This window comes from Cryptotermes secundus, unplaced genomic scaffold, assembly GCF_002891405.2.
Source record: "Cryptotermes secundus unplaced genomic scaffold, Csec_1.0 scaffold545, whole genome shotgun sequence".
NCBI lineage: Eukaryota > Metazoa > Arthropoda > Insecta > Blattodea > Kalotermitidae > Cryptotermes > Cryptotermes secundus.
The window spans coordinates 1,047,019-1,065,563 of record NW_019737089.1 but is presented as its reverse complement, the minus strand read 5'-3'; the positions used below and the strand labels follow the sequence as shown (position 1 = coordinate 1,065,563).

Below are 18,545 nucleotides of genomic sequence, written 5' to 3'. Positions count from 1 at the left end.
ATTAGCTATACCGATTGCACTACCCCGGCTCTGCATTCTTGGCATACGAAGGAAAAATCTGAAATATCGGCATATTTAAGTATAGAATTTTAGGCACAGAGTCAGCTTTACTTTCTCTTTACCAAAATATCATGCGCAGATTAGAATCTCATAGCTGGAAAGTTAGAAGGAAGGGGAAGCTGCTCTGGACAAGCTGAAGAGCTCCTATAGCGGTTCTTTGGATTGGTAGGTAGTACACGTATTTGAGGATTTAGCACACGACAATTTGAAACGTTAATAACTTTGCACACATATGTCTGTGTGATGGCAGAGATCTGTAAATGAAATGATTTCATAGTATAAAGATACTTAACTTGTCATCATTTTTTCCGTGGTGTAAATCTCAGCGAAAACGGCATTGTTAAAATAATTATTTTCCAACTACATTTCGAAATTTCGAAACATGTAGATAACTCATACCCCACATAGGGCCTATCTCGTCCCTTTCTTTTGCCAAGGCGTGCTAACCATTAAGTCACGATGTTCCGTTTCGGTGACGTTGGTTCCTAACATCATGACAAGAAGAAAATTACATGAATACAACAGTCACATTTTTTTATCTGCATAAAACGCTGTGTTTTTATGATCTGGATTTCGAATTTTGTAATCGGAGTGGATTCAGAGCAAACAAGCACAGCTTATAAAAGCAGAGTTAAGAAAACTAACATGTGTGCCTTACACGTTGCAGGAGGTCCAGAGGACTGAATGGTGCTCTTGTAAATCATTTTCTTTGTTGTCAATTCATCACATGTCACTGTCATGATATGCCCTTCGCATTTGGTACAGTGTCGTTGAACACCCCGATTTTCACTGCATATCCCAAAACCACTGTGCTCCAGCTTCCACTACAAATAATATTAAGGTTACCTCATAAAGTAGAATCTGATATGGCTTCCTCAAATTATGATTTTGCCGTTGATTCTCTCCGAGAAAAAGTGCTTAGGTGTTGTTTCAGTTCCACGAAGACGTGTTATGGAACTTGAATATGATGTGTCCCGTGGGGTTCCTGTTTCCCCCTGCCCTCACATGTGTAGGTGCGGGGTGAGCCATGTTTTCCACGAACTTGCCGCGAATGAACAAGTAGCTCAATGAATAAAGCTTTAACGAGTAAAAGGCTAACGATTTCTTGGAACGACAAGGTATATTCCAGAGCGCCCACACTCCCTCTGGTGCACTAAATGAAACTCGATCTGTCATTACTGTGATATGAAAGCAGTTTGGCAGGCCCTCGCAATGCTGAACAATGCTTCGGGGGCTATGGAAAGTAGAAATCATCATCTCCAGAGAAATGCAATGGGGAATGTTGTGTACGACAATGGGCTTGCAATGTTGCCTAATTGAAGTGAAATGTTCGGGGTTCAGGCGAAGGCTATAAATTAAGAATTTACTGGACCTCTCTCCGTGTCCGTGCCACACGCAAGGACGAATCACATTCTGGTTCCCCAGTTCTAATATCTCTCTGTTAGGCTATATGTTTCATCGTCATGCTGTCATCTGACGACAATTGTAAATGGTGACAGAAGAGGGGCAGGAATTCGGTCAGTCATGCTCTGTTTCGAGAAACTAATCGTCGAAGAGAGCTGACGAAACGACCAGGAAACCTCGTCCCAAGTAGACATTTAAGATTAACTGCAAGCGTTTGAGACCCAATCAAGGCATGAATGTCTGTCTGTGTTTATTCTGTGTTTGTGTTGTCCCTTGCGACGGGCTGATCCCCCACTCAAGGAGTCATACTGTCTGTGTATCCAATTCGCTTAGTGGTGGGGGTTGGAGTCCAACTGGGTCCACTCGGCAGGCCGGCCACTGATTGGCCTATTGTACCTGCCCCTGGTGATTATGATGATGGAGAATTTGGTGGAATGAAGATTGGCAGGGAAACAGAAGTACTCGGCGAAAACCCGCCTCAGCACCACTTTATCCACCACAAATCCCACTTGACCAGACCCGGGATTGAACCCGGGCTGCCGCGATGGGAAGTCAGCGACTAACCGCTTGAGCTATGGCGCATCCCTACCGGCTGTGTACAAAGATAACGAAACTGAAGAAGAGGCGAGGGCCCAACAAGGGGCTGTAGAGCCATTGCTGGATGAAATGAATGACTGCTAGCATTTGAGGAAGGTGCTCGCCACGCTTTGTTGAGAAGGACTAATGAAAGAAACGATGATGTACTGAGAAACATCTTGAACGTTTCATTTTTATCACAAGATGCACTGCTTGGGTACATGTTACGCGAAGCACAGCCGGCAGTCACTACAGCAGAACTATATTGTGTCGAAATTTGTTACAGACATGTCTTTCAATTAGTGCTCAGTATTTATGAGAAAAATAGAGGGAAGATTTACTCAGGTATCACTGAATAATTCGAATGGAATTTGCATATCTTCGTGGAATAAAAGTGTCTTTGGTATTTAATAATTATCATGAAAATGCTTGGCGTCCCTAGTGCCGACAATGCAACATGATTGCAATTTGCTTTACGTGTCATACATGCAATTCCCAGTCCAACTGCATGCAAATGGCTATGTACAGAAGATATAAGACTATGGATACCTGAATCCTAAATACTGGCGCCTGCAAAAAACCAACCAACCAACCGCATGCCTCTGCCACATGTACATGCTTTCGGGAAAAGGGAATGCTACGGGTCTTCTGATCAGGTTTAACTGAGCGGTAATGAGTAAATTTTATTCTTGAAGTAAATTATGAGGTTCTAATTTTGGCCAAGAGGATCGACCTACTGAATATAGATTTGTGTTTATTCTTTTTATTTAAAAAGAAAGATTCAAACATATTTACAAAAATCCAACAGTAATAACGAAATCAGTTATCATTAGTTAGGTCACAATTAATTCTTTCTGAAGAACATGATTCCAGTTAAAGCTTTAAGAGACTTGTGACTTGCAAATAATTGTTATGTTCACACGGAGAATGACTCTAGATTTGCTGCACCTCAGAACTTCGCCCTGCAGTGGCTTTTAACAATGGCGTTGCAATGGTCTGCCACTGAATCATTACGAAACATTTCAAGAATTTCAGACAAGAACGCATTTGCTCCACATGAGTTTTAATTCCGATATGCCTCAGTGAAGACTGGTCTACCTACGTCAGTCAGCCTCCAGCATTTGTAGAGAGCAGTCTCTTGACTGTCAACTGCAGTATGAACTAGCTCGAAAGTTTAATGTCTACTGATTAATAGTTATAATTTATTGTACTATAAATATGTCCCTTTATCTGACCACGTGATTTCATCCGAGCTCGTATATTCCACATCGAGATGCGTGTTTGTTTCAAGATACAGAGTTCCTGTAGATGAAAATACACGGCGAATACTGTCGAAGCCTTTAAATCAGCCGGTGAGAATTAGAAATAATAATTTAGAAAATCTGGGTTTCTATTGGCGGTGTCAATTCGTAATGAAATGTTATACCCTGAAGATTGGGAAAGTATAATTAATCTGAACAAGCACGAATCAATCAAATTCAGATAATATATACAAGTAGCTATACTTAATCGCAATACTGTTGCTCAAACTGTACATCAGTGTATTAGTGAATCAGCACCATCATCATCACTGACAAAACAGCCCTATTTGAGCCACAGTCTTTCTTAGAAGATTCTGCAAGATCATCTTGGATAAGTCCATCCGGTTTCCCATATCTTTGGATTTCGAAATAATATTTATCTTTTATAGAACAAAGTCATCAGCTATGGGCCATACTCCTAATCTGGAGGACCAGGTCCTTGTATTTACGTCTCCCAGTGAAAGGGTAGCCCTGTTATATTCCCTTTTCGTCGCCTTCTACAATTTGCTTTGGTGCTGTGAAGCCATTGTAACTGCTCTTCACACGAAGAATTGTTAGTGAATCCTGAATGGATATAATGTAGAACGAAGCGATCGTACACTTATTTAGGTACTAATCCGAGAAATCTAGGTAGGCTAAATAATCTGGTTGAATTACTCTTAGAGCACTTAATGGGAACTTATTATGAGAAAATGCCCACAGAAAATATGAATATATCATATCATCATTGAGAGAGAGAGAAAATCCGATAAAACCTGATCAATATATCCAATTTCCAGTCTTGGTACCGAAGCGCATACGCTCCGAATACAAGTCAGTGAATTATTGCTATGTTCCTGTACTAGGCTGAAGTGCTGGTAGTGTCAGGCACGTTTCGGACAGAAGGCGGAGGGAGTCCCCAAAACCTGTCCTGACTTGGCGGTGATCATTAGGATCTCTGTCGCCTCAGCTGTTCACCCGGTTGTTCCACTTCAAAGGAACAGGTCTCAGGGCTTCCCTCTAAGATTCGTTCATGCACGCACCTTGAAACAAAGCCTAGACATTAATTTGAAAGTACAATTAAATATACTAGCATGTGTAGGCTCAAGGCTGTTTATCGTATATTTGGAGATATAAAAAGTAATGAAGGATCTAAGTATACATGAGATCTTGTTGTGACACCTGATTTCCTTTCCTGGCTTCGGTTCACGGTACACGGAAATTATAAATTAATAACTCTCGAACGAGTTGCGAATCCTATTTTCCAATATTCTTCTGACGTTTACTGATAAATGTTTATGCCGTGTTATATTATATATATAAATACAGAGTTTCTACTGACCTTGGTTGTCTCCTATAAATATATAACATCTAGTGCAGATTATAGTGCAAGTCCATGCCATAATCTACAAGCCTCAAGGAAATGAACGTGCTCCTACATAGGCAAAACAAAACACACAGCTGAAGTGTGACATTCTGCGAATAGCACGATGTTAGAAGCTTTACTTTAACTTTACTTAATCCGCTCCTCTTAGACCCTATAGTGTAGAGGTTGTTTTTTTTTTTTCATTTTGATCATTTTACTGACGGTAGGACTCCTTGAACGAGTGATCAGTTCGTCGCAAGGCCTCTACCTAAACACAGGACAACACAAACACAGAATAAACACATAGGCACACCAAACATCCATACCTCAAGGAGGATTCGAACCCACGATCCCGGCTTCCGAGCGAGCAAAAATAGTACATGCCTTAGACCTCTCGGCTACCGTGACCAATGATGTTAGACGCAAATACATCATTCAGTTTACGTATTATGCCGGAGCCTAAAAAAATAAAACCTGCATTGTACACCTAGCAAACATAATTGTCATGGTTGGTTCTCGTATTATTATTTTATTACTGATGCCTTGTTTAAGGATATTGTCCCTAGCTCACACTACGTAGATTCGGATGGTAGGATGGCCAATGAACTGGAAAATAATGTGGAAGGAAGCTGTCGTGTCATAATTAGAGGAATCATCCCGACATGTGCTTGGATGGACTGAACAAAACCACGAGAAACCTCAGTGGGGATATCCGTTTCCGGGCCGAGATTCTACCTCGGTTCCTTCCGAATACAAATAACAAATATTATCGGATGATGCAACTCGCTGGTGATTTTCGTATTCTAAATGAGGGTGTTGGTACGCACTGCAACCGGTTTTATCGCTGGAGATTCCAGAGTTATTCTTCTTCATTTCACATCTTCATCCGTGGAGATGTCGCTGAGAATAACGGCTTTCGAAATCACATACTCGTAAAGTACACTGGCCATACCGCGTCAGGTATAGACCATTTTTGGAACATGCGACGGGAATGAACACAAAAGTGCCTCCTTAAATACTTTAATTGCAGCTGTAAATATATCTACTGCATGCTTTAATTTTAAATAATTAATGGCATAGCATTTCTTCCACTGAATTTGTTTGTGGATTTCATTCTGTCATAAAAACTAATAGTGATTGATTTATAAACAGCACTGACTTTTTAAGGAAATTCCATGAGATTTTTGGAGGTTTGAACCAAAATTTAGAGCAGTATTTGGGAAAGATTCTCCTTATATTGTGTTTAAGGGGCCAGAGACAATTTTGGTAGATTCTATCGGTAACTGAGATGTTCCCGGAGCCCCAGAGGGGTCAAAATGAATGTTAGAGAAGCCATTCTGTTTTAATGTTCTCCCATAATGTCTACACCTACTTATCCATCTTCCGTCATAATCTTCTTTCAAAATTCCTTTACGGCTCCACCCAAATGTGGAGGTTCTAACGTGACTTCTCGAATTACCATGGCTACTGAACTCCGCAATATGAGCATACACGTATATTGAAGTAAAGTAAGAAGTAAAGTAAAGAATGAAATAGCCCTCAAATTCCACTATGCTATAAGCCGGAAGGTGGTGAGTTCAATACCGGATGAGATCATTGGATTTTTCAATTGACCTAATCCTTCCAGCCGCACTATGGCCCTGGGGTCGACTCATTCTCTAACAGAAATGAGTGCCAGGAATCTTCCTGGGGATTAAAGGGCGGCCTGCATGTAAGGCTGCCAATCTCACCGCCATCTAAGAGGCGATTGTCTCGAAAAGTGTGAGCCTCAACGTCTCAAATCTCTATAGGCCTCCATGTCCTGTTATATGTTTACCGTACATTGTTAAGCCTCAGAGTCGACGAATTTCGATAATCATCTTTACCATTACTTCGGGACTTTTCGACTGGCATGCCAACCACTGAATTTGTATACCTGCTGTCAAGGTACTTGTGTGTAAATATTTTATTTAATTGAGTTCATTAACTTCAAAATATTGGAATAATTTTATATAATTGAGCATTTAATGTTGAAGTAATACGTACGTACATGTATATTCTGTCAGATGACTTAGTTTTTATAATTATGGTTCACACGTTCGTCTGTGTCCTTGAAATATATCCGGGGTATATTTCAAATTCACAGTTCTGCTCACTTTCATTGCCAATTTAAGTGATGATAGAACAATTTCTAATGACCTAAAAATAATTTTTCACCTTTTCGTTAAATTGATAATTATTCAATTTTTCGAAATTTTCTTGTTGGTGGTGAATTATTTTGTTCAATTCTACAACTTAGAAAGAGACGTAAATTTATTTTCCTTAACTTGTCTTGCGAACAAATGCAATTTGAAAGTCTGTACCTCTCTACTCGTTTCAAGAGGTCTTTTCCCTGAAGAATTTTATTTAAGTGGATTAAATACGAGTATTTCAAAAGGTCGATCAGCAATGACAAGTAAGTAGGACTTCACCTCTGTTCAGGTATCAAACAATGGAGTGGTATGTTACGTTTGTATACTCAGCATCCGGAACTTTCGCAGGACATATATTGCCTGAATTTCAAACCTCATGAAATTCTGAATTTCGTAATCGTGCTTGTCAAACAGTTCTTACTTAAAGTTTGGAAGGACATCCCTTGTTGAATAATACAGTGAAAAAAAAATCAGATTTTGAAGCGTTCCATGCATAATATCTTGCCTTCTTCAGGAAATCTGGGTTTTATACGTCACATTCAGTGATAAAATGTATCTCTGGCCTTGCCTATTAATTGTTTCTTCATAGCTTATGTCTTTCAAGATTTGGAGATAGCCTTTCATAGAAGACCTCAACAACTGGTGTATTTTTCAAAATTTCCATTGAAATTAATTAATTTATGACATGGAACCTATCACTGATACCTTCTATAAACATCAATAATTGAATTGTGTTCTTTGCGTATCGTTTAACCGTGTTAACGAAGCACTGTTCCTTTCTTGCGTGAGACATACAATTATTCTACTGAATAAACATATTTTCACGTATAGGGGGATACAAGTGACGAAAATAACGGGTTCTATATCGGATGATTGGATTTATTCACACCTTCGTTTACAATCACTCTTATGTATATGCAATACAGAGCTATCACTGATTTGCACACTTCCCAGTTCACCACTGCACACACACTAGGATTCTCAGTTTCTAGTAGTCGTCTCCTGGCAACGGTTCTCAACACAGAAATTATCATGTCAAATCACTACGAAGTTTTCTTGCCATTGCCGATTCTCCATAACTCGAGCCAATTTTCCAGTTCTATCTCCAGTCTCTCTGGTCTTGAGGTTGTACTGATCTTTACTCAACTAGTTTCCTCTCAGCTGCACGAACCATGCAGAAAACACAGCACTCATACTGTTGCGTAGCGCGGATCAATAGAAAACACTTCTACCGTATTGTTGCGTGGCGAGTGTGTTGGAAATTATTTATCGAGCTGTTGCCTAGCAATGCTTTAATCAAATCCGTTACAGTAAATTTTCGAATGTCCCTCTATTTTCTGAGCAAAATTCCCCCAGAAATCATGTACTGCTTCATAGATTCACTTTTCGATAAATGTCTATTGTGTTTAGCTATTTTACATGACACTAAAATGCTTGCTTGAGTCGCTGTTTTCTGCGCCCTGTTGTAGGATCTAAAAAACACTTAAGTGAGCACCAACACTTTGGCTTTTCCCGTTCCTGCATAAGAAGATAAAATGTAACTATATCAAAGGTATGTCTTCTGTGTTGCAATGCCGTATAGCTCGGAGATAGCCCGACGTTACAGCAGTAGAAATGAAGTGGCATTTGAGAACTGAATAGGGAGATGATGTCGCCGCAAACCAGATAGACCCTGAAACGTGAAGAAACGTTGTTCTTCTGACTCTCTGCTAAACACTATAAACATGTTCCTGTGCTCAACTAATTAAGCACTACACCGTGAAGGCGTATGGGAGAGTGGATGTATAGATCAAAATTTTCTTGACCTCGGCAGTAGCTGGAGGTGGGTGGTCAGCTTCACACCTCAGCTGCTTTACCCCTAGAGAAAGAACCTCCAATACCCATTGGATATGAGGTTAGGTGGAGCCCAGAGCCGGTCTGGACGATGTGGAGAAGAAAAGATCCTTGACTCTACCGGGACTCGAACTCCGACCCCTCCATCGTCCAGCTCGTAGCTAGTCGTTGCTAAATACTGTGCCCTAACTATTTTCTTACACTTTTGCATTTATTCAAGAGTGACAATTATTCGCATATATTATTAATAGAATATTTACTCTACATCACCCCATTCAGTAGATACTTATGCCGAACCATTTATTTCGCCGAACAATAACGTTCAACTGACTACAAAGAACTGCTAATCTCGCTCTCCTTAAACAAATGAGCCACCCTGAGAATATACCCATATCCCCATTCTGCCAGCGTTAATTGTTGACTGCTAACATTCGGTCTTTGCCAAATGAATTTCACCTACACGTGGAGTGCAACGGTGGGAAGGTGCAGTATCTCGCATGTCAAAGTGACGTCTTGTGTGCATTTGCTCAGGTATCGGAACGTTGACACTTTACACTGCTTTTGCCTTCACCTTACGTGGTACATATAGTTCGTGTTGATTCAGACATTCACTTCACACTTCAGGTTCTCGGCTCTTTTTAAGTTATAGTAAATGTTACATGTTACAGGCAAAACTCTCGAACTAGCTCCAAGCGGCAGAACAGAACCTGAGGGCTGTAGTTTGCCTGTCCTGGTCTGTATCATATCTTATGACCTTTCCCACTGCAGCAATGCGAGTATACTATAAGAAATGCAAATAAAATTAGACCATCAGGCAGAATCGTGAACAGAATTTGTGCAAGTTTTTGTTTCCGTATTGTACAAATAAACGACACGTCTTTGCTTCTGTGACTCACACTGATTCAACCCCAATTACTCCCTCGGAACGTACAGTGACTTATTTTAAGTGTAATAACAAACTTACTTCAAAAGTTAGAACTGCTGCCAGAAGTTTAAGCCGAACAAAGAAATCAGCTCACAATTAAAAAGCCAACTTCACAGTATTAGATAAAAGACCAGTGTTTAATTAATGAAACTCGATTCCTAGTTTGATACAGTTGTCACGAAGGATGAAAAGAGACGGGTTTGTAATGACAAACATGCTTACGTTTGCGTTACTACGATGCGTCAATTTTAACGCTATGACACTAATGTTGCACTGCATATTCGACAATAACGTTAAAAAATGTGGTATTGTGATAAATAACTGCATGCCTATAGGTACACAAGCCATGACCTTCTTGTGACTCATAGGCGTATGTGACTTTATTTTGTACGTTTCTGCATTACGGTGACCAATATATGATATCAGGAAGTCTACAAGCTGACATAACTGTTGCTAATTTATGTCATAACTTATTAATAGCCACCATCAGGGGCACACTTATGACAAAAAAAAATGCATTGGTGTGACCATTATGATCTTGACGGGAGTGTAACTTTAAGAAGTTGTTACGTAGTTTTTACCATGTACAGATGAACGTGAGCCAGGAGGAATACGCGCGAATGTATGGCGTGTATCTGCGCAGTGTAGAAGAGAGCCGACGCAGGCGTCAGAGGGAGCAACACTATGAGATGGAACACGAACGTCTTGATGGCGTCATAGCTCAGAGATTCTACAGTTTCACCCACGCTGGTAAGTATTTTGTGTGTTTTAATACTTCAGTGACGTCTTGAATAACACAGTTAATATCCCTGATTTCGCTCCTTAGTACGGGAATTTTAACTTTCTACCAACGGCCATGTTGTTGGGCGTAGTCTCACTGTATCGATGTAAACTGATACCTTTTAGGCCTAGAAAATGTAATTGAAACTTAATTACGTGAACTTGTTGAAACACGATATTTTTGCTAGTATATATGGAGGATAAATTCATGCAAATCATCATAACAGAAAGACGGCAGTTTGTGTACCTGCACATATTATAATTAGCCGTGTGAATTATAATAAAGCACTTTGTTTCAATAATGTTTGTCGCATACCACTAGCATTGGCGCTCGAAAATATACAGAAATTTATTCTAAATTAATTCTTGAAGCCAAATTCATATTTATAATATTCGAAATCAGTGTCTTTGTAAGCATGGAACCAAAATAAAGGCGACTCTCCAGTCATTTGAATGTTAACAAATTGTTGTTTTTACCGCAAAATCTTTACATAATTGTTAATTTAATATCTTTTTAATGATCATAACACGACAGTACTTGTTTCGATATGGTATTTTATTGATCTCTGGTGAGAAAATTTTCATTTTGGATTTTAATAAAATTACTGGGATATCTGAAGTCATTCAAGAGATGAATTGATTGAATTTTGTCAACAACGCTCATATACGAGTAATATTTATATATCGAAATGCACAAGAAAACAATTTTTATGTCGGGATGTGTGAGAATCTGTTGTCACTGAAGCGGGAATCGACTTGCTAGTAAAGGCAAGCATGCGCTCTTTGATTCTAGGTACGGCGCACACAGCTAAATTTAGCCCTAGTCCCCCTTCCCACAGAATTTGTAAGATTTCTGCTGGGGTAAATGGAAGAACGCGTGCTCACCTTCTCCTGCTCGGAATGCCCACGTGTTCAAATGGGAAGTTCATTCATGAAAATGCTGTCCTCCTTCCCTTCGTCTCCCGCCTCCTCCAGCTGTCCTCAGCCCGACCTCTGAGCACTACTCACTGCTCCTGTGTCTGCTGACGGACAGCATGGCTGTATCTCAAGCTGTCTAACTGAATGACTGACTGAAATTCTTACTGAGTTAACGAAAGCCTGGCTAATAGACTCGCCGACTTAATAAACTGCTGGCAAACATACTGGATGACTGAATGACTGCGTGGCTGACAAACTGGATAATTGAATGAACAGTTGTTGGATAACTGAATGAACGAACGGCCAAGTAACAGGCTGGTCGTTTGGAAGACTATATAAATGAAGAAGTGACTGTCGGAGACACTGGCAGAGTTACAAGTTGATGGAATGGATGACTGAAAGCCTGATAAACTGAGCAACTATTTCTGGTTGCATGAGGGTTTCGTTGTCTGAGAACTGTTTTCACAAATTACTTAATTGAGAATGCTCTGCTCGTGAAAAAGAAAATCTGAGAGGTGATGTCGTCATGAAATTCTTATGTTGATTTTCTTAAAGAAAAGAAATACAGGCTTTATTTCTCGGGTTTTATCTATCCTGCAAAGCGACAATTATATAGAAACTGAAGATGTTGTTAGACTGGGAAAATCATTTACGATGTCCTTAAAATTTAAAGTTATGTCTCCTTTTCAGCTTATTTAGTGGCGACAGTTGCATTTCAATCTGTCCTAGTCTTCGCAAAGAGGAGACTGGAAGATGAAGCGGGCAGGACCACCCCGTCTCAGTCAATAATGTAGGAATGTGCTAAAGGCGTTGTTACACGGTGTTAAGCCTGCTCATGGTGCGGAAACTACAAGAGAACTGAATTCTCACCGTAATGTAAGAAATACTTCATTTTATGTATATACGCCCATTACTTTGCTTAAAAGCTTATGAAAAGGATTCGAGAATGAGTGAGAATTGTGACCTGGAAGAGTGGGTGTAAAATGTTTGTATGCTTCTTTAAAGAAGTGGATGGCAGTCCAAGGAAAGCGTGCCACCAGTGGCAAGTTACTTTTTAAGGATTCATCAATCATGTGTGTACTTTTTATGTTTTAACTAACCAACCGTTTCCGCGTAAGAATTTTCGTTATTCACAAGTCCAGAGGAATTTCCTGTGATAAGGAACCTACATTCCACTCCCGTCACAATACAGAGCCAGCTTAGTTCAGTTCAGAAGATAACCAGTCTCTCCAAGATACATTTTAATATTCTATGTATACTTAGGTCTCCCAGGGATGTGTTTACATGAGGTCTTCCAACCAAAGTTTGCATTCATCTCTCTCTTCCATCGTCTGCCAACATCGGTCAAGGGGAAAATAAAAAATTCTGAAGTTAAAGATTAATACAGTCTCTCAGAGTTCTCGTTCTTGAAATCTTCGTATTCAGAATCTTGGCCAGTAAGTGCGTCGTGTTCGCAACTGCAATATATTTCCTCATAAACTATAACTCATACAAGTCTAAATCAAGCATTCCGTTGCATTTCGTAATACATATTACAAAGTGAATTGTGTTTTCCCAACAACTAATATTCTAAAACAACTCCGGCTAAATTAACATTTTAGATTTAAGTGTGTTAGTGTTATACTGGAGCTGAACATTAGAATGATTATGACTTCGGTTCGAGTTTACAAGTTCGGTGTTCCGTTACAAATGGACTAATTCCAGTTACAAATTTGATTAATACTTCAGTGATAAAATAGTAGACCTGTCACTCAAAAATGTATCTCTCCTGCTTTACATGAAGAGAGAACTTCACCGGAACTATAGATTTTAGGTTGTGTCGTCATAAATCCTAAGACTTCTATGATTCTACTTTTTGAGAAGTATGCTGCTCATTCATCTGAACGCTGTGTAGTAGTATACTTCCGAAATCTGCCTTATCTACAAAGCATATGTCGGATTTTGGCTTGATTTAACCTCGATCTATGCTCGGGTAGGTAGTTTGATTGTGTCTCACACAGCTGATGTCTGCAGTAGCTTTCGAGTCTTACAAGAGAATATGATGAAAAATATAAGAATATAATCGTATAGTTCGTTTAAATAATACGTAGGTTTTCATAACAAGGATTGACCCTTTTCCTGCTTTAAAGATTAGAACATTTTTTATTATGTGTCAACCAATATACGTGTAGCGTAGTCCCTTGAATGTAATTCCAGATATAACAGCTGTTATTAATATGAAAGCTGACTGATTACAAAGACCGATCTCAGCTCAGGTGATATAATTATTCTTTCCTTCCAAATTTTTAGCAACTTCCGCCCTGCGTAACAAAATATTTGCCTTGCACAGTATAAAATCCTGGGCAAATTTGGCAGTGGACGTTTGCATAGTGAGGTTTCCCGTCAGAGTTCTCATCGTTGTCACGCCACTCTCATGCACCCACTCCAATGTTGCTACATCGTCAAATTACTGTAAACTCATAGCTTCTAAAAAACTGGAATGTATATCTCGACATTTGGAACATTTCCGAAAAATTCAGTGCTGCTGGCAGAAGAAACTATGAGACAATTTGTAGCTTTCGTACATACTTGAGGTGTGAAGTACTATTAAACAAATGAACTACAACTTCAACAGACCATGGCGCCACGGCGCCAGGATTTTGTCGAAACATACTAGCTGTTGACAGTGCGGTGCATTTATGTTCCCCGTAAGAAATACAAGCATAAGTCCCCAAAAATATTGCTGAAAATATACGCAAGTCAACACGTCTTTGATAGGTTCACTTGAAAGATTTCAGACTTAACGGGCGGAACATGGAGTGCTTTACCACAACATATAAATACTGGATATTTTTAAGGGTTATTCTTAAATATATTAATAACCTTCTGCTTGCGTCCATCAAAACGCTATGGAACGAGTATACAAAAAAATGAACAGTATGTAAGATCTGAGGTTTTCATGGCAGTGTAGATCTTGTGTGAACCGACGTTTCGGAGGAACGTCAGTTCACACAAATTCTACATGGCGCCACATCCCAGAAGACGACATTCTTTAAATGAGCAATAGTTTTGTATTCATCATGGCGAAAGCAATGCATGCTTTTTTAATTTTAAATGTAGTTCCGCCTCATTTAATTAACCTTTATATTACCAATAATCAGTAGGCCTGTGCCCTGTTATCATACTTCAAGCATACAAGTGTACATATCTATTAACTATGATTATTAATCATTCGAAAAATTAATTATTATATTTCAAGAAAAAATCGAACATATTATTTATTAACATGTCACCGTATTTACTTAGATGTAAAATTTGGTTCGCCATTTTAAATTTTCAGCAACTTGTATATTCTATCCGTTATGCTTCTCGGAATAGTTATTTTGTAAAAGATCCGTTTAAGAGCTCGGGTTTAAAATTCTGGAAGCTCAGACTTTTCAGTACTACGTAATAATCTTTTACCCCGCTAGAACTGAAATCAGGTTTATGCTTCTTTACTTCTTCATAGAACAGACACCGTAGCAAGAAGCGAAAAGAATACAATTTATTTAGAAAACGATGGTTGGCTGCTTTGCCGACCGAGCCAAATGCTAGAATAGAAACCGCTGTGCCCACAGCGGGACTATGAAGACTGGCATCTTCTGCGATAAATGTACAGACCTTTAGATATTCGTACACATTTCGAGGCAAGGTCCTTCCTCAGTCTTCATGGTCAAAGTGTAAATCAAGCAAGAAGCAGACAAGAACCTAGCCGGCTTGTTTCCTACTAGATTCTCGCTTGGCGTACTCTTCAGTCCGGAAGTTCGAAGCAGGTGTTCCCCAGAAATGTCGGTCTACCGAACCACGGCATTGCATCACAAGAGAAGTTTACGATTCAGCCAGATCGTTAGGTGAATGCCTTAGGAGGCTACAGGATACCTCTCTCTTGAATATACGGTGTCTTATCCTAAACTCTATATTCCTGAGTTTTGACGTAAGCTAGCATGTGGTCATATTTCTTAATCTGTTAACTAACGAATGATGTAAATTTTCGTTTAAAAATTAGTATATCACAACGGCTTTCGTAGCCTGTGCCGGGTGCATGTTTTCGGTAACAAAACAGTTGCCTTCTTTTAAATGAACTGCTCGGATTCTAAGCACAATAAAGCACAATTTGTACAAAGGTTAGGAAACTCTTTTGAACTGTCTGCTCTTTCTCCATTTTATTATTGCTATGCGGCACAAACAGGGGGTCACGTGATAGCGTAGTTGGTTGAGGCACTGTGCTACAAGCCGGAAGATTACGGGTTTAAATCCCAATGAGGTCATTGGATTTTTTCAATTAACCGAATCCTTCCAGCCGCACTATGGCCCTGGGATCGACTCAACCTCTAACAGAAATGAGTACCAGGAATTTTCCTGGGGAGTAAGCGCGGCCGGCGCGTAAGACTGACAACCGTACCGCCATCTTTGAGCCGATTGTCTAGATAATGTAGGACCCTCAACGTCTCACAAACCTATGGACCTTCACGGCCTGTTACAGGGATAGCTTTACTTTTTTTTTATGCGTCACAAACAAGCTATTTGGATACGTTCTTACAAGTCTTTTAAGTTCCGTGCCATAGCTCAGGTGGTTAGTCGCCGGCTTCTCACCGCGGCGGTCGGGTTCGCGCCCAGATCATGTCATGTGGGATTTGTGGTGGACGAAGTGACATTGAGGCAGGTTTTCTCCGAGTATTTCGGCTTCCCCCGCAAATTCTCATTCCAACGACTGCTCCACAATCATCATCTATCATCCGGGGCTGTAAAATAGGCCAGTTAGTGGCCGACATACCAAGTGGACTCAGTCTCACCCCACCCCAAGAAACTAATTAAACTAACTGTAAGATTTGAGGCTTTCACGGCGGTGACTATGAAGAAAGCAGTCTAAATCCCAGAAGACTGCTTTCTTCAAACTAACTGTAAGTTTACAACCCCTTCACCTAACTCGACTAGTTCAAACGAAGTTAAGTGATACCGTAATGATCTACGAAATCCATAATTTTCTATTTTCTATTTCCTCTTTAAATAATGTGATTTATTCGGAACTGAGGATATTGGGCGAGAAACTGTGTATTTGTGCGGTTCTTATAAACTTTCAGGTACAACTTGAAATGCATTCGTAAGTTTGGCAAGGAAGCCCCTCGCCTCTCGCGGTTACATGGAATATCAATATGATATTAAAATGTATCTTACAGAGATTCTGAGAGGATGTGAACTGGGTCGATATAGTTTTGTATGGAAGGCAGTTTACTTAACAGAAACTATATTAATTATAAGAGTTATACAACAGAATAGTATGAGAAGAGATTAGATAAGCATAATTAGGGAAGGCATTCTCTTCAGTTTCTAAAGGGCTGTTGAGAGTTAAAATGACAGTAATTGTATATACGCATTTATTAGATAACTACAACAGTATGTTCGGGAGCCACGATAAATAAATTTGGGTTACCGCAGTTAATCGCAATAAACTGCAGGAGCAGCATGCATCTGACATGCTAATTGGTCCTCAGGCGTTGCCAAGCCAAGTCTGGCACTCCAAACAAGTTTCTGATCGGTTTCCATTACCAAGGAAAAAAGCAGATGGGTGGGATTTTTCTCAGTCGAATTGTGACTGCTGCTAGAAGTAGCCTTGAGACTTTAGAAAGTGAATGCCTGTTTAATGAGTGCGGTATTTTAATTTAACAAAATTTTAAAAATCTCCGCTTTACTAGATCAGTGATCAGAATGGTACTGTGTCTGTTACTCTAGTAGGTACCGAACTTGTTCTGTCATTCTATTGGACTTAATCTGACGGCATAGAAATTATTGCTCCTGCTCCGTAATTTGGAGATCTCGGGTTCGAAACTGGCTATCCTGTTTGACTGTTTTCATGTCTTTCCTTAGCTCCTTCAAAAATAATGGAACAGTATCTTAAATCCTAAACCATGGACATTGCTTTCGTCATTCATAAATCTCTAGCAATTCGACCACGTGTGACCTAAGCTGATGAAGCATCTTAAACGGAACTTCAAAAAAAAAAAAGGATTCTACCGTCATACAGTATAAGCCCCCTCCCCCGATAATTTGAAAGCTGAGAGCTGGTACGAAGAACATCGAACGACCTTGAACTGAAGTAAAAAAGAAACCATTATGTACAGTAGATCTTTGTAATTTATATTTTTGTCCTGGCATTGCTATTGGAGTTAGGGGGATTTTCAACGGATTTCAGCCGGAGTATATATACAGAGTGTTTCACGGCTTTAGGGCATAACTGCAGGAGGTGATTTCCTAGGTCTTTGTGATCAAAACAGTTCATATAAACATGTGTCCGATTTTGGACGGTTACGGAGTTATAACCGTTTTAAACTCAGAATAGAAGGTAACGATTACTGACAATAAACGGAACAAAATAATAAACCAGCATAATACATGATACATTTAAAGTATGAATGTAAAGTTAACTTCGTGAAATTACCTTTAATTTGAATTGATTGGTGCTTAAAGCTGATTTTCGAAAATGCCACCGCCGGCCGTAACACAGGCTGCCGATCGGTTGTGAACCGCGCGGGTAGCACGTAGCAGCTTCAGCTGGCTGTTTCTTATGTAGTCAGCGGCGTCCAGAATGCGACCGAGCAAAGCATCTCGCGTTGCCACCTTCACATTGTAAACCAGTTCTTTCATCCATCCCCACACACAATAATCCAGTGGGCTTAAGTCTGGAGACCTGGCTGGCAATTCTTCGCGTACTCGTACGTGGACTGCGGTGTACCATACGAACAATGCCTTCTTCATTGACGCCTTCATTAACACCACGCTCGGCTGCAATACGAACGCCGGGAAGTCTACCGGTATCTCGCAATGCCTGGTAAACTCCAGTAAACACTCTCCGGTTCGGTATTCTACGATTCGGAAACCGTTGCTGATATTCAGCTACGGCAAGAACTGAGTTACCGTCACAAAACCCGTACACATGAATCATATCTTCATACTCCTCAAATGAAAATGTAAATGGCATCGTGAACGTAACAGACGCACCGAGATGAGAATTGTTCTGAACACCAGTAGCCACCACAGTTGCCGTGGCCGGACATACCAACCCACCACGCCTTAGGTAGCTGGCCAAAAATAGCGACCCGCCAGATGACAGACGAGGTTCACACGAGGGCGTGTACGGGAATGAAAAGACGGTCATAACTCCGTAACCGTCCAAAATCGGACACATGTTTATATGAACTTTTTTGATCACAAAGACC

General features: G+C 40.0%; 1 protein-coding gene and 1 long non-coding RNA gene across 3 annotated transcripts in view; one reads left to right on the top strand and one right to left on the bottom strand.

The window, feature by feature from the left end:
* Nucleotides 1–18,545, top strand: part of LOC111870099 (bone morphogenetic protein 2) — a 43,274-nt gene that overhangs the window by 8,035 nt on the left and 16,694 nt on the right. The window contains exon 2 of the mRNA XM_023862101.2: nt 10,206–10,365. Coding sequence (XP_023717869.1) covers nt 10,206–10,365 — 160 coding nt within the window. The remainder of the gene's footprint in view (nt 1–10,205; nt 10,366–18,545) is intronic.
* The window catches only part of LOC117282758, a 133,585-nt gene that overhangs the window by 109,952 nt on the left and 5,088 nt on the right, over nt 1–18,545 (bottom strand). The window contains exon 3 of one of the 2 annotated variants that reach the window (XR_004513613.1): nt 7,843–8,529. The exons of the other annotated variant lie outside the window; for it this stretch is intronic. This is a non-coding gene — a long non-coding RNA (uncharacterized LOC117282758). Of the gene's footprint in view, nt 1–7,842; nt 8,530–18,545 lie in introns of those variants that run through there. 2 annotated transcript variants of the gene reach the window in all.